The sequence below is a fragment of the Oncorhynchus mykiss genome, chromosome 24, assembly GCF_057628025.1.
Source record: "Oncorhynchus mykiss isolate SJ-2025 chromosome 24, ASM5762802v1, whole genome shotgun sequence".
NCBI lineage: Eukaryota > Metazoa > Chordata > Actinopteri > Salmoniformes > Salmonidae > Oncorhynchus > Oncorhynchus mykiss.
The window spans coordinates 4795393-4822142 of record NC_143045.1 but is presented as its reverse complement, the minus strand read 5'-3'; the positions used below and the strand labels follow the sequence as shown (position 1 = coordinate 4822142).

At 45.1% G+C, this 26750-nt stretch overlaps 1 protein-coding gene and 1 long non-coding RNA gene across 4 annotated transcripts in view; one reads left to right on the top strand and one right to left on the bottom strand.

Annotated features, from left to right (window-relative positions):
- LOC149972342 (uncharacterized) overlaps positions 1–19893 on the top strand; it is a 40000-nt gene extending 20107 nt beyond the window's left edge. Inside the window, exons 2-3 of the long non-coding RNA XR_016491277.1 lie at positions 19309–19381; positions 19777–19893. This is a non-coding gene — a long non-coding RNA (uncharacterized LOC149972342). The remainder of the gene's footprint in view (positions 1–19308; positions 19382–19776) is intronic.
- LOC110503497 (rho GTPase-activating protein 35) overlaps positions 347–26750 on the bottom strand; it is a 105319-nt gene continuing 78915 nt past the window's right edge. For all 3 annotated transcript variants that reach the window (XM_036962193.2, XM_021581833.3, XM_021581832.3), the window contains exons 4-7: positions 13269–13346; positions 10338–10469; positions 4742–4847; positions 347–4492 (exon numbers count right to left, since the gene is read on the bottom strand). In XM_036962193.2, coding sequence (XP_036818088.1) covers positions 4039–4492; positions 4742–4847; positions 10338–10469; positions 13269–13346 — 770 coding nt within the window. In that variant the 3' untranslated portion in view covers positions 347–4038. The remainder of the gene's footprint in view (positions 4493–4741; positions 4848–10337; positions 10470–13268; positions 13347–26750) is intronic.

The following is a 26750-nucleotide window of genomic DNA, read 5'->3' as shown; positions in this document are numbered from 1 at the left end:
AGAAACACCTGTCAACTGTAGAAAAGTACTTAGGCCCTTCGCCCCATGGAGCACAGGTCATTAATGACAGCAGCCTCTAGTGAACTCAACATTGGGCAGTTTTCTCCACTTGGTTCCAGGAGTAGCCGATCTTTCTGTGGAAATAAGTTATTCAATTCCTTTCATTCATTCGTTCATTCATTTCCAGTCAATGAAATATGGCCAAATGTATGAATCCATAGTTTAATATTTGACACCTTTTCTCACAGTACACACTGACAATACTACATGTATATGCAGAGCTGTGTGTGGTGAGCCAGGGGATGAGTCAGTGGGTTTTGCACAGACAGACAGACAGGAGGCAGGCTTTACAAGATTGATTTATTAACTAGAATACAGGTCCACATAAGGCCTTGCTGTATACACCATTCCTATTGAGACAAATTACCATACTCTTAGCAAATAATGACAGCATTTTTTTGTGTTGACGGATTTTTTGTTGTTGTTTACTTCCATTTTATCTTTTATACAGGTTAACTTTTTCCCCATTATTTCATTGTTTTTTTTTATCTTCTTGTCTTAAATACTGAAGAGTGGTCGAGCCACCTCCCTTGCCTGGGCAAATATCATGCACTATACCGGGCTGGTCTCTTCACCATTCACAAAACTGTTTAAAAAAAAAAATAAACATTTTGTTTTTTTTATTATTAAAAAGAAAAAAGAAAAACAATTCTATCACCATTGACTAAAGGGCAAAGTGTTAGACCCCCTAACATACAAATAAACAACCATTTGAATATAGTTTGCTTGTTTCTCATTTTAACTTAACAGACCATCTCTCACCATTGTTGCAAAGAATAAAGAAAAAGAAAAGCCACAAGATCGCAGAACCAAAGTCACATTTTTAATACCATAGTTTTTTTCCTCTCCACGTGTCGCTTCGCTTCCTCTCTCCCCCACCTTTTGTGTTTTTTTTTGTTGTTGCACAGTCTTTGGCTGCCTCACAGTCTGTTCAGTATTAACACATTGATATACACAGGGAATGCCACTGGCCGGCATTCAAAAGTACCAGAGTTTGCACAACCCCCCCCCCCCCCCTTCCTCCCTCCCTCCATCTACCAAATAATGATCCCATTCACCTCTCTCTCTCTCTCTGACTCACTCTCCATCTGTGAAAAGTAAACCTATAGGTAACTAAGAGGATAACTGTGGTCAGGTCCAGTTTACATTATGTGGGGTAATGACCGTGAGGATAAATACATTCTCCACTATAAGCGACATGGTCTTTCTTAAGTGTCGAGTTTACAATGATGTCTGGCTACTGTTGACAGCTCAAATGACATCAGTCCTTAACACAGACAAACAAACGTTATATAGGTAGTGTATGATAGGTCATTGGGTCGGCGTCAGGGTATAACTCCAGTGATTGGAAGGGAGGCCTGTCAGTCAAGACAAATGGGAACTGGAGAGAGGTGGAGACAGGCATGAGTGTAAAGCGGAGGGTCAAAATGAAACAAATTACATGACCTTGGATTCACTCTAACGTGCGCGCACACGCACACACACACACACACAAGCGATCAAACAGGTTTCTATGACAACCACAGACAGAACCATTGGAATTCCGCAGTCATCAACACAGATGAATAGATGGTCTGTTCTGCTCCATCCCGGAGCGCCTCTCTGGACTAGGGAACGGTGCCGTTTCAAAAGAGGGCAGGGGTACCAAGTGGTGCCAACCAGGAAGTGGGACACCAATAAACACAGGATGGCATTGAGGGACTATCAACACCACTGGCTGCGTTTCAATACTCTGAACGAGCTTCCTCATCTCCTTTCCTTCGTGTTCTTCCCGGTCATAGTCAGCTGAATGGATCTGAACCGCTATCCTGAGCCAGCCTCGGTACAAAAACACATGATTACACATCACCACATACCGCCAACTAGCAGAGCCCAGATGGACACTGGACTAGTCACTGGACTGTCTGCATCATGGACAGCTGACATGAAATGTCGTCACACGCTCCTTCAACACCACACTCTGGAGAGTATATACATCTGTAGCAAAGTGCTTGCACCCTAGCAACACAACAGATAGGAGCCTCATCCACAGGCTAATCTCAATGCAGTTTATATGGCTTTCATAGTATAGACTCTCCATTTACGTTATATACAAAGAATTCCTATTGGGCTCAATATGTCCCATTTGACTTGACATTCAATAGGTATATATGGGGGATTACGCATGTAGAAAGATCTAATATTACACCCGGGTAGGGGGGGGATGGTGTTCCGCCCATGCAGTGGTGGGTGAGGTCATAGCTGCAGTAACTATGTTGTCCACCAGATGGCAATGGTGTGTTCTCAGTGAGGTGGCTACACGACTTCACAACGCATTAGACGTGGTGAGAAAGTGTTGGCTCACTTTGCACTAAAGAGGATCCCAAAAGTGCTCTGCAGTCTCTCAATCTCAATAAACTTCAGAGCTCTCTACACTAATGATTCTCCCGCTCTCTACCATATTAGAAGCATGTGCACACATGTACGCAGACACACACACACACAGGTCATGCCCCCCATGTCTCTCCAGGCTTCCAAACCCTTCATTGGTAACAGGAGGAAGTATGAATTCCCTGCCACCACTTCCCAATGCCTCCTGGGATCCTTATGGGAATCGTTATGGTTGTTCCTCTTGGCATTCCGTGTCTAATTGCTTAAATGCTTTTCAGAGTCCGTAAAGTGCATCCCTGAATCCCACCCCTTCCAAATCCCAATCCATATCCCAGTCCTTCCTACCTCTCCCTGACAGTTATTCCCACCCTTCACAGAAAGCACATGGGCCAATAAGAAGTAAGCATTGATATCTGACAGGAGGGACTTGCTGTGTGAGAGTGCATTCTGATTGGTCAGTCATCAACGGAACACTCCAAAACTGATCCACAGTTTGAAAATCAAAAAATGGAAGCATAGGGGGGGGGGGAACTAAAGAGGAAAGGTGGAACAACAAACATCAGGAAGAAACAGGGGGGGGGGGGGGGGGGGTAAAAGATATCCTCTTTAATTAAAAGAAAAACAACAGTCTTCCAGCGTTGCCTGGAGGCTCGGGGGCATGTGTCAGAGGAGAGAGAGCGGAACGGAAGGAGCTCTCCCAAGATGCCGAGGGTGTGAGACCACCCAAAGTTCCGTGCTCTAGCCTCCCTGCAGATCCAGTTAGTTGAGACTTTTGATCTTGGCATTATCTCTGGCTGTAGCAGACACTGAAGCGAAGGGGGTGGGGGGGTTTAGGAATGAGTCTATTGAAGTGGAAGCTGGTCCATGGGGGAGAGGTGAAGCATGCCTCTAGTCCATTTCCTGGTAACAGTGGTCAAATAAACATAGAGAAGCTACTGGTCAGGTCCTCCCTCCACCTGGACCCAGGATCAACCTGGGAGGACAGGGCAGTCGCTGGCAAACCACAGCCCCATCGCGGTGAGGAGTGGTGGGGGCGAGGAAAGTGAGACACTGGGCAGTGGTTTTAGAGTCCAGCTAGGAGGTCCATATAGTTCAATGTCCTCCCACACTTCCCCCACAGATACCCTGCCTGGCTACAGTCAGCAGTTCTGAGGTCCCTTATGGTTGGGGAGGGACATGTACACGTGGTGTTTGTGTGTGTTGGATGGGGAAAGAGGGAGGTACTCTCTAAGGCAGTGGAGAAGGGGGCAGAAGAAATGGTAGCGGGAGAAGAGTCAATAGACTACAGTGGTACGGGAAGACATGTTGTACTAGTGGCTCAAAAGTTTCTCTTTCCCACCCCCTTCCGTGCGTAGTGTGTGTGCGTATATCTTTAAAATGCAAATGGGGGTTGGATAACCCCCTCTCCCAACAGTTTTCCCCTATATGTACTGCATCTCACTCACCCCCTCATCTTCTCGTTCGCTTTCCCTCTCTCAAACCCACTCTCCTCTCATTCCCTCCATACTTCTCACCACCCCTTCAAAATCTCGTCCACTTACATTCTACCTCTGAATCTCAAACTCTTTCCATCTCGCTCTCAAATCTCTCTTTCCTTCCATCACTGGTTCACAGCATGTGTTGTTCCGTGGGGGGGTGATGGGGGTGCAGGGGGGGCAGTAGGGCCTGGATGGGGGACTGGGGGGTGTGGGGCGGGGAATGCTGGATCTGGGTATGGGGCGGCCCGTAGTGTGGGATGACGGGCGGCGTGGCGGGCATAACGTAAGGGGCCGGGGCCGGTGTGAGGGAGGGAGAGTTGTACGCCAAGGAGGAGTAGGCCGAGGTTCCCCCGTGGGAGGAGAGGGTGGCTGTGGGGGAGGCGTGCCCGCCAGGGGTGTCAGACAGGGGCTGGTTGTAGAAGAAGAAAGCACACTGGTGGATGAAGGACTCGATGATTGTCTGGTAGGTTCGTGTGGCCGTCAGGGCGTCCATGGTGGTGAAGTCGGGCCGCATCAGAGTGGGCCAGAAACAGATGGACAGGTTCTCACTGGTCATCAGGTTCAAACGGTTATTCTGGCTCACCCTGAGAAATGGAGGGAGGGTTAAGGGAGAGACAGAGAGAAAACAATGTAAGTTGTTCAAGAAATCCTAAAGTAACAATCTAGAAATCTAAACTCCCCAGTGTTTGTGCTATGACTCAACTGACTGAATATAAAGCTGACTCAATAGAGCCAGGGGTGTAGCTGACAGGGTGGAAGGTCAAAGGTTGCGGGGTGGACGACTGTTACTGTGGTCAGCATGACTGTCACCGCCCCGTCACTGAGCCACTCACTTGTTCAAGTGATTGATGACGTATTTGAAGACATCATAGTTCTCCCTGGGGAAGCGGCGCAGGATGTCCTTCATGGCGTGAACTCGCTGATCCCGATCGTTGATCTCTGATCGGGGCGAAAGGAGACAGGAGAGGTTAGAGAGAAAGAACGAAAGCGCACACATGTGCAGGGGCGGGGGAAGCATGGCACACACTGAGACAAACTGAAATCACAGCTGAGAGCCAGAGATGACTCAACAATGCATAGCAGCGATCACACACACAGAGTTCTAAACCCGCACATGAACACACACAGGTCCTCTGGGTTGTGCTGAGCCCAATGATAGGAGTGAGTCAGACAAGCTGATATCAGCACTCCCAACACAGCCAGTCTTATGTCTCCATGTGAGCGAGGCAGATGGAGCCACACACACACCATTTCACATGTTATCCAGCTCCTTCTTCAAACCATGTGTTCACTTCTTCTGCAGTCTACAGGGTCATACGCAGAGTTCTGCAATCCATCCTGAAAGCGTTTATTTTCTAACTAGTCTTTAAACGGTGTGTGTAGAGTCTCTCTCCTGCTGCAGGGTTTCATCAGGGTTTTGTCACGGCTCAGGGGCCTCGCACACACACACACTCACTCACTGAATGATGACCGCCCTCCGGAGTAGAGGTAAATCTCTGGGCCGCGACGCTACACCTTAAATCTCCACGACAACAGATTACAAAACGCAATGGGAGTGAAAGAACAGAGATGAAAGAAGTGTACTTGATAACCTAACATTCTGTATGACTTTTGTTTGTCTTGCTTCACAGCAAATTTGTGCATCTTCCATTGGAGGAGGAGGAGGAGGGGGAGGACCATACTCGTTGAATTTCATAACACTATACTAACTATATTGCACCATGGTGTAGCTGGAGGACAGGTAGCTTCCGTCCTCATTTTTTTCCCACACCTTTATTTAACCAGGTAGGCCAGTTGAGAACAAGTTCTCATTTACAACTGCAACCTGGCCAAGATAAAGCAAAGCAGTGTGACAAAAACAACAACAGAGTTACACGTGATAAACAAACGTACAGTCAATAACCCAATAGAAAAATCTGTATACAGTGTGTGCAAATGAAGTAAGGAGGTAAGGCAATAAATAGGCCAATGGTGGCAAAGTAATAACAATTTAGCAATTCACACTGGAGTGATATTTGTGCAGATGAGGATGTGTAAGTAGAAATACTGGTGTGTAAAATAGCAGAAAAACTAAAGAAATATGGGGATGAGGTAGGCAGTTGGTTGGATGGGATATTTACAAATGGGCTGTGTACAGCTGCAGCGATCGGTAAACTGCTCTGACAGCTGACGCTTAAAGTTAGTGAGGGAGATATGTCTCCAACTTCAGTGTTTTTTGCAATTTGTTCCAGTCACTGGCAGCAGAGAACTAGAAGGAAAGGCAGCCAAAGGAGGTGTTGGCTTTGGGGATGACCAGTGAAATATACCTGCTGGAGCGAGTGCAAGGGATGGGTGTTGCTATGGTGACCAGTGAGCTGAGATAAGGCGGAGCTTTAACTAGCAAAGACTTGGAGCCAGTGGGTTTGGCGACGAATATGTAGCGAGGACCAGCCAACAAGAGCATTTAGGTCGCAGTGGTGGGTAGTATATTGGGCATTGGTGACAAAACGGATGGCACTGTGATAGACTGCATCCAATTTGCTGAGTAGAGTGTTGGAGTGTTATTTTGTAAATTACGTTGCCGAAGTCAAGGATCGGTAGGATAGTCAGTTTTACAAAGATATGTTTGGCAGCATGTGTGAAGGAGGCTATGTTTTGCGAAATAGGAAGCCGATTCTAGATTTAACTTTGGATTGGAGATGCTTAATGTGAGAGTCTGGAAGGACAGTTTACAGTCTAACCAGATCTAGGTATTTATAGTTGTCCACATATGTCTAAGTCAGAAACGTCCAGAGTAGTGATGCTAGTTGGACGGGCGGGTGAGGGCAGCGATCAGTTGAAGAGCATGCATTTTGTTTTACTAGCATTTAAAAGCAGTTGGAGGCCAGGGAAGGAGTGTTGTATGGAGTTGAAGCTCGTTTGGATGTTAACACAGTGTCCAAAGAAGGGCCAGAGGTATACAGAATGGTGTCGTCTGCGTAGAGGTGGATCAAAGAATTCTCCCGCAGCAAGAGCGACATCATTGATGTATACAGAGAAGAGTGTCTGCCCGAGAATTGAACCATGTGGCACCCCCATAGAGACTGCCAGAGGTCCGGACAACAGGCCATCCGATTTGACACACTGAACTCTATCTGAGAAGTAGTTAGTGAACCAGGCGAGGCAGTCATTAGCGAAATCAAGGCTGTTGAGTATGCCGATAACTATACGGTGACTGACAAGAGTCTAAAGCCTTTGCCAGGTCGATGAAGACGGCTGCACAGTACTGTCTTTTATCAATGGCAGTTATGATATCATTTCGGACCTTGAGCGTGGCTGAGGTGCACCTGTGACCAGCTCGGAAACCAGATTGCATAGCAGAGAATGAACGGTGGGATTTGAAATGGTCAGTGATTTGTTTGCTCACTTGACTTTCGAAGACTTTAGAAAGGCAGGGCAGGATGGATATAGGTCTAACAGTTTGGGTCTAGAATGTCTCCCCCTTTGAAGAGGGGGATGACCTCGGCCGCTTTCTCAGACGCTTTCTCAGAATCTCAGACGATACGAAAGATGTTGAACAGACTAGTAATAGGGGTTGCAACAATGGCGGCAGATAATCTTAGGAAGAAAGGGTCCAGATTGTCTAGCCCAGCTGATTTGTAGGGATCCAGATTTTTCAGATCTTCCAAAACAGCAGCTGTCTGGATTTGGGTGAAGGAGAAGCGCAAGGGGGGGGGGAGGGTCCTTGGGCCAGTTGCTGAAGGGGGTGTGGAGCTATTGGCCGAGGTTCGGGTAGCCAGGTGGAAAGCATGGCCAGCTGTAGAGGAACGCTTATTGAAATTCTCGATTATCATGGATTTATCAGTGGTGACAGTGTTTCCTAGTCTCAGTGCAATGGGCAGCTGGGAGGAGGTACTCTTATTCTCCATGTACTTTTTACAGTGTCCCAAAACTTTTTGGAATTAGTGCTGCAGGATGCAAATATCTGTTTGAAAAAGCTAGCCTTTTCTCTCCTAACTGACTGTTTGTATTAGTTCCTGACTTCCCTGAAAAGTTGCATATCGCGGGGACGATTCGAAACTAGTGCAGTACGCCACAGGGTTTTTTTGTGCTGGTCAAGGGCAGTCAAGTCTGGAGTGAACCAAGGGCTATATCTGTTCTGAGTTCAACATTTTTTGAAAGGGGCATGCTTATTTAAGAAGGCGAGGAAAGTACTTTAAAAGAACAACCAGGCATCCTCTACTGATGAGATGAGGTCAATATCCTTCCAGAATACCCGGACCAGGTCGATTAGAAAGGCCTGCTCGCAGAAGTGTTTTAGGGAGCGTTTGACAGTGATGAGGGACCCATTACAGACCCATTACGCAGTGATCGCTGAGATCCTGGTTGAAAACAGCAGAGGTGTCTTTAGAGGGCAAGTTGGTCAGGATGATATCTATGAGGGTGCCCGTGTTTACGGATTTGGGGTTGTACCTGGTAGGTTCCTTGATAATTTGTGTGAGATAGAGGGCATCCAGCTTAGATTGTAGGACAACCGGGGTGTAAAGCATATCCCAATTTAGGTCACCTAGACGATAGATGGGGGGCAATCAATTCACATATGGTGTCCAGGGCACAGCTGGGAGCTGAGGGGGGTCTATAACAAGCGGCAACAGTGCGGGACTTATTTCTGGAGAGATGGATCTTTAAAAGTAGAAGCTCGAATTGTTTGGGCATAGACCTGGATAGTATGACAGAACTCTGCAGGCTCTCTCTACAGTAGACTGCAATTCCGCCCCCTTTAGCAGTTCTGTCTTGAAGGAAAATGTTGTAATTGGGGATGGAAATTTCTGAATTTTTGGTGGCCTTCCTAAACCCGGATTCAGACACCGCTAGGACATCGGGGTTGGCGGAGTGTGCTGAAACAGTGAATAAAGCAAATTTAGGGAGGATGCTTCAGATGATAACATGCATGAAACTAAGGCTTTTGTGGTTGCAGAAATCAAAAAATGAGAGCGCCTAGGGACACACAGGGCCTGGGTTAACCGCTACATCACCAGAGGAATAGAGGAGGAGTAGGATGAGGGTATTGCTAAAGGCTATAAGAAATTGTCGTGTAGTGCTTTGGGAAATGAGATTAAAGGGTGCAGATTTCTAGACGTGGTAGGATAGATTCAGGGCATAGTGTACAGACAAGGGTATGGTAGGGTGCGAGTACAGTGGGGGTAAACCTAGGCATTGAGTGACGATGAGAGAGGTTGCATCTCTGGAGGCACCAGTTAAGCTATGTGCAGTCAGACCAGTCGTGATGGATCGGCGGGGCTCCGTGTTGACAAAGGGTCCAGGCCAACTGGCAAGAGAGGTATTGTAGTTGGTGTACTTTGTTTGCTAGACGGGAGATGGGCCTAGTTTGAGGCTAGCTCGAGGCTAACTGGTGCATGCTTCTGAACTCGAACACTTCCAAGTCAAGGTAAGCTTTTGTTTTATTCATTTATTGGAACAAGGGCCCACCGGTGTAACTGATAAACTGCTTGCTGTTGACTATACTGCATGATTGTAACGGGTTTACTAACGCGTTAGTTCTAGTAGCTATGTTGACCATGGCGTTAATATGGTGACAATATAGGCTGTGAAGTTTTGGCCTTCAAAGTTTTTTTGTCTGGTCACAGAAAACTGATGTGTTGTACACTGAAGTCCACAAGCGAAGGGGAAAAGGTGAGAAGAGGAGAGCAGGTAGATGCGAGAAGGAATTATACAATGATCAAAAGGATCATGCTGTTTGTATGTGGCTGCTATGAAAGTGAATTGTTTTTGCGTGTGATCAGGGGTGTATTCATTCTGCCGATTCAGTTTTAAAAAAAACATCTTAAACGAAAGCAAACGGAATGAAACTTGGATAAACATACTTGCTTATGTCCAATAAAAACTCTTGTTTGCAACTGTTGGACTAATGTTTACACTCTAGATCAGCTAGATGCAGGCAAGAGAGCGCAAGGCGGTATTGAACGTGTCAATGTCTGCCACCTTGATTATTCACATTTCGCTTGACCTGTGCACCTAAGTTGTAAACTTTCATTCATAGGTTGTAGCAACCTCATGATGGGTATAGGGAGAATTTGTAGTGGCTTAAACCTAATGATATTACATTGAGCTGGGTGAATGGAATATGAATGGCAGTCATCCAACATGCTGTAATAGAAATAAGGCCATGATCATAAATTAAATTTAAAAAAAAGAAAAAGTGTCCTCCCTTATCTTAAACAGCACCGACCACCACTGGTTTCTTCATAGAGCAAGGACAACCCTAATAACTCCTCTCTCCAGCCCCAGCACTCCCCCAAGCCTCTCCCCAGCCCAGCACCCCTTTCTCTACCCCCCCTCGCCCTTTTCCCCCCACCGCCCCAGCCCTCTCCCCAGCCCCCTTTTCTCCACCCCACTCTCCCCAGCCCAGCCCAGCCCCCTCTGTCCCCTCTCCCCAGACCCATGTCTTACTGAAGGCCTCCACCAGTTCGATCTGATGGCTGTAGGGCACCAGGGGTTCTGGCAGCTCAGAGAAGAAGGCCTTCATGGCCCCGGCCACTGTGTTGATAGTGAAGTCCTTCTCCACCAGGTCCAGGTTATGGTCTAGCAGAGAGACAGAGAGCGAGGGAGAGACAGAGGTTCATGAGAATAAGACACGGAAGAGACACCTAATTTAGGACATGATCTACAAGAGACAACCATATGAAACGCACACACAAAAGGTCCGCCTTAAACTCGTTTGTTTCACTGCTATAGTATCACCCCACCTGGTGATGGACTAAAATACCTGACTAAACAAACCACAACACCAGCACACAATAAAAGTTCCGTATATCTTAGTTCCGTATATCACTGCTTATCCCGTTAGTAGGAACTGCACCCAATTGGCTCCAGCTCCTCGGTGAGTCTCTTTTATTCAGTGTGGCAGGTCAGCCCAAGGGACCACGTGGGAGAGAATGGGAATGAGGTCAGCAGCACCAGAAGCACAACTGCTGATTAAAAACTATAAACCAAGAGTAATCACAGGCGACGCCTGTCCCACTTGACACGGGCTTGTTGATCAAAACACAGAGAAAAGAGTGTGAGAGAAGGAAGGGGTGAAGGAGGGGAGGAGAGAAGGATACAAATATATAGACTATTCTCTGACTATAGACTAAACCCTTCTCTGATTACTCTCTCCGATCTATGACAAATGTGGAGGAAGAGAGGCGGGGAGATGGGGGGAGGAATAGAAAGTAAGGGGGATTGATTGTGGAAGAGTTAGACAGATAGCAATGGTGAGGGAGAGGGGATAAACGAGGAAGGATGAAAAAGAGACCGAAAAGAGAGAGGATGAAAATAGGACCTGTTGTGTGCATAACAGAGCAGCTTCAGTGATGACACTGGTCCCAAGTCAGTTCTCACCCAGTAATGCCTAGTGCTTCTGATTCAGACCTGTACTCAGACCAGGCCTCAGAGTGAGCTCCAGATCTCAGTGCTCCGGTTTAGATAAAACAGCCGACATAAGGAGAGACGAGACAAAACTAGACCGTTTTAGAATTTTGTGTGTAAGAATAGCTGACTAAAGACAGGGCATTCAGATCAAGAAGACGAGATGGGCAGTTGTTTCCACGGTAACAGTGAATCTTCACAATGACTTCGATAACAACTTTGATACAAAGTTGCCACTTGTTATAGCACGGTGTTGTAGTGAACAAGTATCATGAAATACATGCACCAGAAACAGGGCACACAGACTTGTCAGATAAATATCAGCAAGCTAGGCTTGCTAACGGCAGCACAATAGCTAGCTAGCGGTTTGCTTGGCTAAACACAGAACGTCAGGGCACTGCTCTCTAATTGGCTAAACAAATCCGTCTCATCCCAAGTCTTTAGCTAAGATTTGACATGTTGAACCTTGGAAACTCCAGCAGCCGACATGAGAAGTTCTAAAACTAGTCTGGTCTTGGCTGTTGTATCTGAACTGGGTGTGTGGTTCTTTCGCCATGGGTTATCTTTGCTGTAAAGTGTGGCTAGGTGATAGCGGATTGGGTGCTATGGTCTACCGGTGCTGTAATTTCATGTGTAATTGTATTGTCACCTTGGTCTAGGGTCCTGTTCGACTGGACACAGGACTTCGCTTCTGATTACCTCAGGCGGATTCAGCCTCACTGATTTCACACACACACACACACACACACACCAGCGAGCATGCTTCATTAACCAAACCAATCTGGGAGGAAATTAACGGCCCACACCACACACACAAGCTACGGTGTGAGGAAGGCCTCTCCTTCCTGCATATCCATGATACAGATGCTCCCAGGTTAATTAGGTGAATCCATTGGACAACAGGCTTCTGGACAGATACAACACACTAACACTGCACGTCCATGCCCTGTTTGTGCCTAGGTATACGAGTGTGTGTATTGGTGAGTGTGTGTGTGAGTGTGTGAGTGTGTGTGAGTGTGTGAGTGTGTGTGAGTGTGTGAGTGTGTGAGTGTGTGAGTGTGTGTATGTGCATAGGTCAGTACGTGTACATAGGCATTGGCCACGGGTGGCACGGGGTCTGACGACCCTACAATAATTACACTCAGTCTGACCAGGCAATGTTTTTCCACTCCTCAATTGTCCAGTGTTGGTAAGTACGTGCCCACCGCAGCCGGTTCTCGTTTTTAGCTGATAAGAGTGGAACCCGGTGTGGTCGCCTGCTGCAATAGTCCATCCATGACAAGGACCGATGAGTTGTGCTTTATCAAATGACGTTCTGCACACCACTGTTGTACTGCGCTGTTATTTGCACGATTTCGTGCCATTCTCCTTCGACCTCTCATCAACGAGCTGTTTTCACCCACAGGACTGTCACTGACTGGATGTTTTCTGTGTGTCGCCGCATTCTCAGTGAACCCTTGACCAGCGTGCAGGGGTGCACGTCCAGGTTTTTTGCCCTTACACGACACAGCGGATTCCAACTATCAAAGTTTTATGATTAGTTGATTATTTTAATCAGCTGTGTAGTGCTAGGGTTAAAAACTAAAACATGCACTCCTTGGGGTCCCGAGGACAGAGTTTGGGAAAACTTGCCATAGACACTCGCGGGTTAAAAAAAAGCCCAGGAGGCCGGCAGTTTCTGAGATACTGGAAATTGCATGCCTGGCACCGATGATCACACCACACTCAAAGTTGCCTAGGTCACTTGTTTTGCCCATGCTAATGTTCAATCGAACAGTAACTGAATGCCTCGATGCCTGTCTGCCTGCTTTATATAGCAACCCACAGCCACATGACTGTAGGAGTGGAGGAGTGGAGCTTTTTCGTGAACCTAAACAACTGGCCACTGAGTGTAAGGCATATTGTTGACAATTCATATTGTTGGTGTGTGTTGAATGTCTACGGTCAAAAAGAGAGGGTCTGGTAACTCACCCTGGTCAAACTGCCTCTGCATGCTCTCCATCTCTGACTTGTTCCCACTCACCCTGTAGATCCCTTCTGTAGTGATACCTGAGAGAGAGAGTGGAGAGAGAAGAGAGAGAGAGGGATTCAGTACACTTTATCCACTTGATGCATTCAACATGACATTTTATCATAAATACAACTCACAGTTTGAACACACACACACACACACACACACACACACACACACACACACACACACACACAGATAAGTACCCCTATATATCCTCTGCGTAAGCAGCTCCAATAGAGTGCTGTTAGAAGCCGTGTTCTATGCAGAGATTGTGTGGTAATGAAACAACAGACACATTGGAGAGTCTATTAGTGGCCTCCCACCGAGACAGATCATAAGCGCCATCAATGAGACTCATAAAGCACCAGGGCAGGCTTGCAGAAAGTGTTCCGGTGCTTTCTGTCCTTCTGGGGCTACTAGAGTTCAAGATCCATAAAAATGACTTAATGAACTCTGGTCCCATGTGTTCCATCATCCCGCTCTTTCTCCTCCTCTCTCCTTATCATCCTCTCCTCTCTCTGCAATCCATGCCTTTACCACAGTCATGGAGAGGACAAGGGTGTGGAAAGGTGGTGAGTGAGAGCGCTAGAGAGAGGGAGGCGGGAGGGAGACAAAGACAAAATCCCGAGACAGGGAGAGGCGGGAGGAAATGAGTCTCTCAGTCAAGACGAGCAGCATCGATCCCCTCCTTCTGCCGATCAATTATCCACAAAAGCTTTTCTAGCCAGACTCCAGGGGAACAGGGGATGGAAAGTGAGATGGAGAGGGGAGGAGGGAGACAGAGGGAAGTGGAGGGGAGACATGGAGGGAGTGGAGAGAGAGAAATAGAAGAGAATAGCAAAAGGAGAGGAAGAGACATACTATATAATAATACATGCCATTTAGCAGAGGCTTTTATTCAAAGTGCAAACCCTTTCCCATTAGTGGCCCCAGCAGGAATCAAACCCACGACCCTGGCGTAGGGCTGTTATGGTGACCGTATTACCACCACTCACGAGTCATGACCACAGTCAAATTGCATGTGACCGCTGAGTCATGGCAACCAGGCTTCTCCAAAACCGCTGATGGTCATTAGTAGCCTACCAAACTTGCGAACGGCCAGTCACTAATGGCCTGACGCTAATGGCCTGGTACTCAGCGCTCTATTGTCCCTCTAATCACTCCGACATCAATGCAAATTCAATAGAAAATCAAATCAAACACTTCACGAGAGCCCTGGCATTCAGAGTTTGAGTGGAATGGGATCACCTGTTGCTCAGCGAGAAACAGCTCCTCATAGCCGGTTGATGCACGGGATTAAATAAGTGTTCCTATAAACCCACGTAACATTTCTATAAACTATGCTAGGCAATTGTGTGAGAAAAAAAAGAAGAGTTTTGATCGCCTCTATTAAAAAAAGAGGATCTCATCAGCTTTCTGTAAGCTATATAACTATATTTATTTAGAAACGTTCCTAATATTAAGCACATTGCTTCACTTTAAAAATCGGCGTAGACTATCTGGCTGGCATGAACGGCAGGAAAAGTGTCCTCCATTCGCCCCCTCTTTCGACAGGTGCATGGTAATGGACAGGTGCAACATATTTAGCAGATGTATCTAAATGCGTGTGTTCGTAGCGCCAACAGAGCAGAAATATCTAACAATGCACACAAATCTAAAAAGGAATAAACAAAGGAATGTCACGATGAGCAATGTCAGAGTCCGGAGTAGAAATATACACAAACGTACACTACCTTTCAAAAGTTTGGGGTCACTTAGAAATGTTCTTGTTTTTGAAAGAAAAGCAACATTTTTTTTGTCCCTTAAAATAACATCAAATTGATCAGAAACACAGTGTAACGTTGTAAAAGACCTAGCTGGAAACGGAAACGGCAGGCCAATTATCAGCAACCATCACTCCTGTGTTCCAGTGGCACGTTGTGTTAGCTAATCCTAGTTGATCATTTTAAAAGGCTAATTGATCATTAGAAAACCCTTTTGCTATTACGTTAGCACAGCTGAAAACTGGTGTTCTGATTAAAAAAGCTATCAAACTGGCCTTCTTTAGACTAGTTGAGTATTGGGAGCATCAGCATTTGTGGGTTCGATTACAGGCTCAAATTGGCCCGAAACAAAGAACTTTCTTCTGAAACTTGTCAGTCTATTCTTGTTGTGAGAAATGAAGATTATTCCATGCGAGAATTTGCCAAGAAACTGAAGATCTCATAGAACACTGTGTACTTCTCCCTTCACAGAACAGAGCAAACTGACTCTAACCAGAATAGAAAGAGGATTGGGAGGCCCCGGTGCACAACTGAGCAAGAGGACAAGGGTCTAGTTTGAGAAACGGACGCCTCACAAGTCCTCAACTGGCAGCTTCATTAAATACTACCCGCAAAACACCAGTCTCAACGTCAACAGACTGCGGTATGCTGGCCTTCTAGGCAGAGCTGCAAAGAAAAAGCTGTATCTCAGACTGGCCAATAAAAAGATTAAGATGGGTGAAAGAAAACCGACACTGGACAGAGGAACTCTGCCTAGAAGACCAGCATCCCTGAGTTGCCTCTTCACTGTTGATGTTGAGACGGGTGTTTTGTGGGTACTATTTAATGAAGTTGCCGGTTGAGGACTTGTGAGGCATCTGTTTCTCAAGGGCAGGGACTGGGAGACTATTCAGATTTGAGGGAAAGATGAACGGAGCAAAGTAGAGCGATTGAGGACCTCAGACTGGGGTGAAGGTACATCGTCCAACAGGACAACGACCCTAAGCACACAGCCAAGACAACACAGGAGTGGCTTCTGAATGTCCTTGAACCCGATCGAACATCTCTGGAGAAAACTGAAAATATCTGTGCAGCGACGCCCCCCATCCAACCTGGCGGCGCTTGAGAGGATCTGCAGAGAAGAATGGGAGAAACTACCTAAATACAGGTCTGCCAAGATTGCAGCGTCATACCCAAGAAGACAAGGCTGTAATCGCTGGCAAAGGTGCTCTAACAAAGTACTGAGTAAAGGATCTGAATACTTATATAAATGTGATGTCTGTTTTTTATTTTTAATAAATTTGCACACAAAAAACATTTAAAAATATTTTTTACCCCCTTTTTCTCCCCAATTTCGTGGTATCCAATTGTTAGTAGTTACTCATCGCTACAACTAGTGCACGGACTCGGGAGAGGCGAAGGTCGAGAGCCATGTCTTCCGAAACACAACTCAACCAAGCCGCACTGCTTCTTAACACAGTGCGCATCCAACCCGGAAGCCAGCCGCACCAATGTGTCGGAGGAAACACTGTACACCTAGCTGCCTGGTCAGCGTGCACTACGCCCGACCCGCCACAGGAGTCGCTAGTGCGCGATGAGACAAGGATATCCCTGCTGGCCAAACCCTCCCTAACCCGGACAACTCTAGGCCAATTGTGCGCCACCCCATGGGCCTCCCGGTCACGACCGGCTGCGACAGTCTCTGGTGGCACATTTTTAATTAATCAATTTTAGAATAAGGATGTAACATAAATGTGTAAAAAGTCAATGGGTCTGAATACTTTCCGAATGCACTGTATGTCTATCTACATACAATGGTGGTTCCTCCTTTGAAAGTTGCGTCGTACTGCGGCTCACCCAGCATTCTGTGGCACGTCATTTAGTTCTTGGCCATTTCTTCTGTTACTGCAAGTTATTGCTAGTTTGACCACCAGAGGGTATCTTTGAGAAACATTTGATAATATTCCGTATTGGCATTACCAGAGAATTTAAAACCTTTTTTGTAATGACATAGTATATGGGATTGATTAAGAAATTTGGTTTAATTAATTTGATTAATATTAGGGTGTTTCCATTCAGAGAAAATTGTCAGTTTATAAATTCGGGTCGTTTCGCTCTCGGAGCGCAAACTGGACGTTCGGGCCAAGGAGTAAGGTTGATTTGAGCATTCTGGCCTTGACGGCAGTCAAGCACCCGAGCTAATGTTGGCTAGCTACTTCCAACTTTTTTTACAACCATTTTACTCGCCCTAGCAGAGCTGGTAAGGCCGTCGTTTTGAAGTCATCGCAACAAAACAAAAAATGCTAATAGCATTTCAAAATCGGTGACGTCGCTCGCTCTGAGACCTCGGCTTTTGTCGAGCGATGGGTAACAATGCTTCGAGGGTGGCTGTTGTCTATGTGTGCAGAGGGTCCCTGGTTCGGGCCCAGGTAGGGGCGAGGAGCGGGACGGAAGCAAAACTTAACACGGGCATAATTTTAAAAATCTGGATAATCTCCTCTTTGTAATTATGTAAATTTGGGCAGCGTGCTCGTGTCATCGATCGCCAGACCAGAAATAGTCAAAGGTTTATTTTTTCCCTACTTTTTCCTTACGCAGACATAAGCACAGTTCACACCATCGAGGTGCGGATGTTTACTTTTACACAAGTTGTTTTTTTCCAGTTTCGTGGTAAAATAAAAAGGGATTCATTTTTTATGGAATTCTAAGCATCACTCCAGTCAAAACAGGCTCTGTGAACGTTCGATTCCATTCATTTGCTATGGGCTCGCGCTAGTGTTCCAGTTTAGACAACGTTCTTAAGCCGCTCTTCAGCCTTGGGTGAATTTTGACTCGTTCTATTGTAGCCAGATAGCCAGAGTGAATTTACGAAAGCACCTAAATGTCCATTGAGAAAGCACAACGACCATACCATTTAGCTAAGCTAAGAATGACGAGAATAATCAAGTCAATAAACGTTGGGTAGTTAGATAGCCTATAGGCTAATATACTGGCAAGTTTGATGTATAACTACTAACGTTAGGCAGCTAGCTAACATACCGGTACATACTGCTGTAATGATTTGCTATGTGGTTCATAATGATAGCTAACAAATTGTCAGCCAACGTTATTTGAAAAGTCATTACTTTATTACATTGTAATACCCCTTGGTCATTGGGCAAATCTGGTCTGTGATAAAGGTGGGGTTTTCACACCTAGCTCGGCTATTAGACTATTCTTTAGTAAAGGTTGAATAGTCAGTCTGTTGTTCAGCTATTAGCCCTCCTCCCCAACTTGCAACAAATCGCTGTTCCCATCTCATTCCTTTCCCTTTTCCACGCATCATCATTCTGCTCCGGAGTGGCTTGCCTGTGGGCGTGCTGGCAGAATATGGCAGCATATTCGGTTGTGCGTCAAGAATTCTGCATACAGTAGCATGTTTGTATGAAGGTGTGGTTACTCACGGGCAAATTGTTATATGCAATGGAGGTACATTTGTGTCTTTTGTCGAGAGCAAAACCTTTTTCATTTTCAATCAAAAAAAAATTGTTCTGAAAGCAACTTTTTTCCTGACACAAATGAAGTCAAAAGCGGACACCTACGAAGATGGCATCTCAGGTAAACAGCACTGGGCTGTATTGACGTATCCTAAAATGACACCTGCTGCTTTAGATTGAATGGTCATATATTGAATGGTTATTGTTTTTCATATCTATAAAAAAATTATCTGTTTTCTTTACTTTCAAGAGAGCGAGTTGACAAAGGGGTCGAAAATGTAGATATTGCCAGATGTTCACTCTCTGAGGAACAGGCAGTGGAAGCTTTATTGCTGGCTAAAATGTCCATAACCAGAACTAATTAAACTGTTCTGTGTTCTTTTTCTCCATCTCTGCCTGTCTTGTTGTACATGGAACCTGTCTCACATGCGTTAATTAAAAAACCCTTTAGATGTCAGCTGCTAATGTTCAGATTTACACCACATAAACACAGCCATTTTCACTGGACTATCTGTTGCTGCCAAGTCATGATTTCCCTGGGGGTTAGCCTTGCAATAACCAAGTGGTGAGACACATAGCCCTCTATATTTAAGTGTTTCAGGTACACTCCGATAGGTGTCAGCGTCACATACAGTATCTTCTATTGTTTGTCCTCAAGTGTCTGTTTTTCAGCATTAAGTTCTCCGTAGCCACTTAGTGTGGACACCAGGTGAGACCACACACACATACACAATAACAGTCTATCTTCTTCACTTCCTCCCTCTCCCTAAATCCTCTAGGTTATATCAGCTGTTTTGGTGAACCCCTCCCGCATCTGAACTGGCTGACACAGAGGGCACAGCATGATCATAGGTGAGAGGTCACTTGGTCGGGTCAACAGGAAGTATTATTAAAGAGATGCTTTACATTGAAATACAGACAGAGATGTAGGAGTCCTAGAGTTAATGATCCAAGGTCAGTTTTGCATTTCACCTCCTGATTTAAGATGACTGACCGTGTAAGAATAAATAAAAAAAACAAGGCTTAATCATGCTCTCTCGTCTGCAGGTATGTTTTGATGTGAAAGAGGAAGGCAGTCCCGTCATTGCCACCTCACCCGCTCTTAAGATAACCCTCGGGCCAAACTGGGTGCCCAAGGCTGGTTAGGATGTTATATCTGGAGTACTTCTCCTGTCCTATTCGGTGTCCTGTGTGAATCTAAGTGTGCGTTCTCTAATTCTCTCCTTCTCTCTTTCTCTCTCTCGGAGGACCTGAGCCCTAGGACCATGCCCCAGGACTACCTGACATGATGACTCCTTGCTGTCCCCAGTCCACCTGGCTGTGCTGCTGCTCCAGTTTCAACTGTTCTGCCTTATTATTATTCGACCATGCTGATCATTTATGAACATTTGAACATCTTGGCCATGTTCTGTTATAATCTCCACCCGGCACAGCCAGAAGAGGACTGGCCATCCCACATATGCTCTCTCTAATTCTCTCTTTCTTTCTCTCTCTCGGAGGACCTGAGCCCTAGGACCATGCCCCAGGAATACCTGACATGATGACTCCTTGCTGTCCCCAGTCCACCTGACTGTGCTGCTGCTCCAGTTTCAACTATTCTGCCTTATTATTATTCGACCATGCTGGTCATTTATGAACATTTGAACATCTTGACCATGTTTTGTTATAATCTCCACCCGGCACAGCCAGAAGAGGACTGGCCACCCCACATAGCCTGGTTCCTCTCTAGGTTTCTTCCTAGGTTTTGGCCTTTCTAGGGAGTTTTTCCTAGCCACCGTGCTTCTTCACCTGCATTGCTTGCTGTTTGGGGTTTTAGGCTGGGTTTCTGTACAGCACTTTGAGATATCAGCTGATGTACGAAGGGCTATATAAAATAAATTTGATTTGATTTGATTTAGGAGACACCACAACTGTGATGAACAGAGAGAATATTAGGGTAGCACTGCAATTCATGAATCATACGCTGTCTGCCACGGTTCTTACCTCTTTCCCTTTGTCTGCTACACCTCTCTCCCCTTCTCGTCTTTCTTCCTCCTTTTATAATGCACACCATATGTGCATTGAAGTACAGATTGAACTTGTATTTATAATATTACAATTATCATAATTACAATGCATTCGTAACACCTGGATAATGAACTTCTTTCAATAAAAGCGTTTCACATTCTCCACTGGTTGAAATGAAGTATCTCATTGAAATACTATCCCGTGTCCTCAGATTAATGCAGATGTAGGGGGTTAAATATGCACAGTTTTTTTTCTGTAGATATAAATTACAAATCAATCATGTTTCTAGTCTATTGCATCGTTACAATGTGTAATCATTGATGTCCCAGGAGCAGACGTGGTTAACACCGTTGAAGTGTATAATTGTAATACATACATGCACAGCATCACTCAAATAATGGAGTTTGAACAAAGAAGGTCTCAGAGATTTATACCTGAATTTGCCATTTGCACCTTTATTTGCCAAGGAGGAGTATATGATCAGTGAATATATTCAATGTACAGGCTACAATGTGCGAATGTGGGCTACAATGTACAGGCTACAATGCGTGGTAATAACTACAGCACATGTGTATATAGGACTTGCATCCTTGGCACAATAAAGTTATTATATTCTACTCTATCCATAGGCTTCATTAATGCCATTCAGACTTGAAGTTGATACAACAACTATGATAGCTGAGGTTCATAGATAAGTTCTGAACTAATATTCATACCAAACGTTTCAGGGTCCATATAGAGATCGGCTACATACTGTAGCTAACTACACATCCATAGGCATACAGTTATTTTTATCCTCCACTACACAATAAGCAAGTAAACGGTTAGCTAGCTATGTTACTTCAGCTGCATTACAAGGCAAGCTTACACAATTGTACATTCAATTTGCAGTAAATGCTTTAGCTAGCTAGATTCTTTAATCCACTATTTCACAAGACAACAGCCTGGTTTGCTGGTTTTCTCAGGAGTCCCTAAAACATTAAACAACACAAATTACAAATTAATTATCCTAACACTAGCTAGCTGGCGAATGTTAGCTAGTCAGATAACTTGCTAATTAGCAATTTTCGTAAATGAACTTTTTTGACAAAAAAAATATGCAAACGTTTATCTCTACATTAAGTAACATATTCCTCTCAATTGTACATTTTTTCCTTGACTCGTTATGACGTTATAACAACTTACACCTGGTTCCACCGCAATATTTTATCAGCCATCTTTGTTGAGGAACGCCACAAGACAAGGGTGGCTCGATCCAAAATGCGTCATTGGAACCACACGATATGATTGGTCATATAAAAACCTTGGGACCCAAATGCATAATGAGTGCTCTAACTCCCCCTTGTGGTGGTCTGGAGCAATGACGCCGTGACGCTGGGTACCTCTAAGTCCCACGGTGCAAGCTCGCAACTTTTAAAGGAAGAACCACTGTAGGGCAGCAGGCTCTAAGGTGCAGGATTGAGTAACCGGGTGGTAGCCGGCTAGTGACAGTGACTAAATTCAGGGCAGGGTACTGGGTGGAGACCGGCTAGTACCGGCTATTTAACAGTCTGGTGGCCTTGAGATAGAAACGGTCTCTCGGTCCCAGCTTTATTTTGTTTATGTAAAGATAAGATAAAAGTGAGACTATTCAGTTGAGTGAGAATATTATCACTTGTGAATGATGCCCAGCTCGTGCAGTCTAAACCAAGAAAAAGTGAAAGCCCTATTTGTGACTTTTTCAAAAAGCATAGTTGCGTGCAACATGTAGCCTAGCCCATAGGCATATATGTTTTGTTAAGGTTTGTATCACAAAAGTGGCCAAATAACTCAAACGTAACTTATAGGCCTAGGACCCCTGGAACATATTTGGAGAGCCCATAGCCTACAGAGCGCCTAGAGAAATGTGTTCTTATGAGAGGATCCCAGCTTTCGTGACGCTATATTTATTGCTAAACAACCAATGTAGCCTGCCTGGGATATTAAAATCGTAACCACGCGTAACCTCCATTTGCTAATCGAGTGCAGGCTACGGATTTACTTTATTTTTTTGTGGGTCGTATTCGACACATACACTGAGTATACAAAACATTAAAGGGATAATCCACCGAAAACTACGAATTCCTATTGTTAAGAGTGTTAAACCGTGTTAAATAGCACTAATACATGACAACAATATTTTTTTGTGAACAAATGTTTAATTTTGTTGTTCTAACAAGGTTGGTAGAAACATGTGAATATCATTTTGGATAAATTTGATGCAGCTCAAGTCTACTACAAAAACCCACAATTCTACTGTATGTTCGCTCGCTCCCTGGAATGGCTGGCTGGCTAGCTAGAAAATATAGCTACATACAATAATACCAAACTCAACATGAGCATGAGAAGTAGCTAATTAGCTGTAAAATTGCCTAAGCAAACTGCTCTATCAATTTAGGAGTTCAACTTACCAAGTTAAACTTGCAGTTTGTCTCTGTCACAGAGCTATAAAACAGGGTCTCTGCCCTGAGCGAGAACAACATTACCTTGCTTTCCCACAGAGATCATTTTGAGGGGATGGAAACCCCATTAGGAACGGATTGCGTGATGATTACTTTGGCAACAGCGTGACGCAGCATGACAACGTGAATGCGTTGGGTCGACAGTCAGTCGGGTGAGCCGCCTCTCCATTCATTTCATAATTGGATTCCCATCTCCTCCTTTCTATAATATCTCCATTTCCTACAGACACGGCGCATTGCGACAGAGGCGAATTAGCTACGGTGTGTTCCTACGCGATATCCTGATTTTCACAGGCGGACCACTTCGAAGTTAAATCATGACAAAAATTTGTAGCCTGCCAAACTTGCTAACTGCCTGGTACTCAGCATTCTATTGTCCCTTTAATCACGCTAGACATCAATGCAAATGTGTTAGAAAATCTAATCAAACACTTCATGAGCACATGTTGCGCAACGTTTCTATAGGCTATGCAATTGCAGGAGAAAACAGAGGGATGATCTCTTAAAAAAAGGATCATCCCATCAGATTTCTATAGGCTAGGCCTACTATATTTATTTAAACTTCACTAAGATTAAACATTTTGCTTATCTTGACAACAGGAGTATAGCCTACTTGGCTGGCATGAAAATGAACCAAGGGAAAAGCATCCTCCATTTGCTTTTTAAGTGCATAGATGACATGTATTTCTTTCCCACTGCCCCTGTTGAGACGGGTGGATGATAATGGTCCCTTCTAAATCGAAATTTCACAAATATTATTTTGTATACGCAAAGACAAGATTAAATCAAGAATAGTCTGATGGGTGGCAATATTAGCCCATCACTTGTGAAGCATATACACTGCTCAAAAAAATAAAGGGAACACTAAAATAACACATCCTAGATCTGAATGAATGAAATAGTCTTATTAAATACTTTTTTCTGTACATAGTTGAATGTGCTGACAACACAAATCACGCAACAATTATCAATGGAAATCAAATTTATCAACCCATGGAGGTCTGGATTTGGAGTCACACTCAAAATTAAAGTGGAAAACCACACTACAGGCTGATTCAACTTTGATGTAATGTCCTTAAAACAAGTCAAAATGAGGCTCAGTAGTGTGTGTGGCCTCCACGTGCCTGTATGGCCTCCCTAAAACGCCTGGTCATGCTCCTGATGATGTGGCGGATGGTCTCCTGAGGGATCTCCTCCCAGACCTGGACTAAAGCGTCCGCCAACTCCTGGACAGTCTGTGGTGCAACGTGGCGTTGGTGGATGGAGCGAGACATGATGTCCCAGATGTGCTCAATTGGATTCAGGTCTGGGGAACGGGCGGGCCAGTCCATAGCATCAATGCCTTCCTCTTGCAGGAACTGCTGACACACTCCTGCCACATGAGGTCTAGCATTGTCTTGCATTAGGAGGAACCCAGGGCCAACCGCACCAGCATATGGTCTCACAAGGGGTCTGAGGATCTCATCTCGGTACCTAATGGCAGTCAGGCTACCTCTGGCGAGCACATGGAGGGCTGTGCGGCCCCCCAAAGAAATGCCACCCCATACCATGACTGACCCACCGCCAGACCCCTCATGCTGGAGGATGTTGCAGGCAGCAGAACGTTCTCCACGGCGTCTCCAGACTGTCACGTCTGTCACATGTGCTCAGTGTGAACCTGCTTTTATCTGTGAAGAGCACAGGGCGCCAGTGGCAAATTTGCCAATCTTAGTGTTCTCTGGCAAATGCCTAACGTCCTGCACGGTGTTGGGCTGTAAGCACAACCCCCACCTGTGGACGTCGGGCCCTCATACCACCCTCATGGAGTCTGTTTCTGACCGTTTGAACAGACACATGCACATTTGTGGCCTGCTGGAGGTCATTTTGCAGGGCTCTGGCAGTGCTCCTCCTGCTCCTCCTTGCACAAAGGCGGAGGTAGCGGTCCTGCTGCTGGGTTGTTGCCCTCCTACGGCCTCCTCCACGTCTCCTGATGTACTGGCCTGTCTCCTGGTAGCGCCTCCATGCTCTGGACACTACGCTGACAGACACAGCAAACCTTCTTGCCACAGCTCGCATTGATGTGCCATCCTGGATGAGCTGCACTACCTGAGCCACTTGTGTGGGTTGTGGACTCCGTCTCATGCTACCACTAGAGTGAAAGCACCGCCAGCATTCAAAAGTGACCAAAACATCAGCCAGGAAGCATAGGAACTGAGAAGTGGTCTGTGGTCCCCACCTGCAGAACCACCCCTTTATTGGGGGTGTCTTGCTAATTGCCTATAATTTCCACCTGTTGTCTATTCCATTTGCACAACAGCATGTGAAATGTATTGTCAATCAGTGTTGCTTCCTAAGTGGACAGTTTGATTTCACAGAAGTGTGATTGACTTGGAGTTACATTGTGTTGTTTAAGTGTTCCCTTTATTTCTTTGAGCAGTGTATTATCACTTGTGAAGCATATAATTATCACGTGAATGGTGCTCAGCATAAGAAACTGCCTTCAAAATCATAATGTAGCCTAGTTCATAGGCATATATATTTTGAAGGTTTGTATCATAATGAAAGAGGCCAAATAACGTCTTGACATTAAGCATTAAGAGGTGTAGAGCCTAACTGGCATGCATAAGCAGCGCGTGCATTTCAAGTTTGGGGAAGATCATTTTCATCATAAAAATGCATTACATGCATAATCACATTTGTGGTCACTTTTGATAATGGTGTTTTCCCGCTAATGGAACATTTGTGCTTATAGCCTGTGCGCATTGATGCGCTTATAATTTGAAGAAATAGCCTAATAGTTTATCAACATGAAACTAAATGTTCTGATCTGTTGCACCAGCCACATTGCATAAAGAAGTTTGATGCTGGTGGTTGTTTTAATTTGGGCTTTATTGCATCCCATAATTGTCCGAGACTGTTTGGAATATTTATTTCTCACACAGAATAGGTCAACTTTTGTACTATGTGGGATAATAGATTGACATAAGCTAGTGCTTTCGCTGATCGTTAGGCCTACTCATCTTGTGGCTGACAAAAGTAAATGTGGACAGTTCTTCCAATATCTTCAATATGCACCTCAGAACTAGATAAGGACGCGTGCCGTTGTGTCCCCGATATGTCAGTCTTCACTTGTAGCCTGTGAGAAAGTCCTGATCACTGTGATGAGAGCCATGTCAGTGAGATGCTTAGGAGCACGCATCACTCAGGGAGAAGGGCACAACACAGCACTCCGGCCACTGGTGCATTAAGGCCAAAAAGGGGATGCCGCTGTGAAATTCGAGGCATTATCAAGTGCTTGTCAAATTGTGAATGAGAGACTGATGAAGTGTGTACAGCCTGTGCAAAAAAAAACAAAGCAGAGCTCATGCCTTTCAAGCAACTTTTTCAAACCATCATTAGAGTCGCATCATGAAGCCTTATAATGTATTAAAAATCAAAACATATAGCCCAACATTTGTAGAACAACTAAAGTTAGATTAATAACTAAATTAAGCATATAGGAATACCTATTTCTTTGTTAACAGCTCAAAACAGAATAGCCGCATGCGCGCTCTCCCTCGGGAAATGGTTTAGGAAAAATATCCTTTCTATTTTATTTAGCTATGTTCAATTGTATTCTTCTTACTTTAAAATAATGCCACAGAAATTATAGTGTAGCCCACAGCCATATCGCATAGTCAGATCAGGACCTAACATAAGGACGACTCCGAGTACGCTATCCTGTTCTTCTGAAATAGACTACATTTTCTTCATAT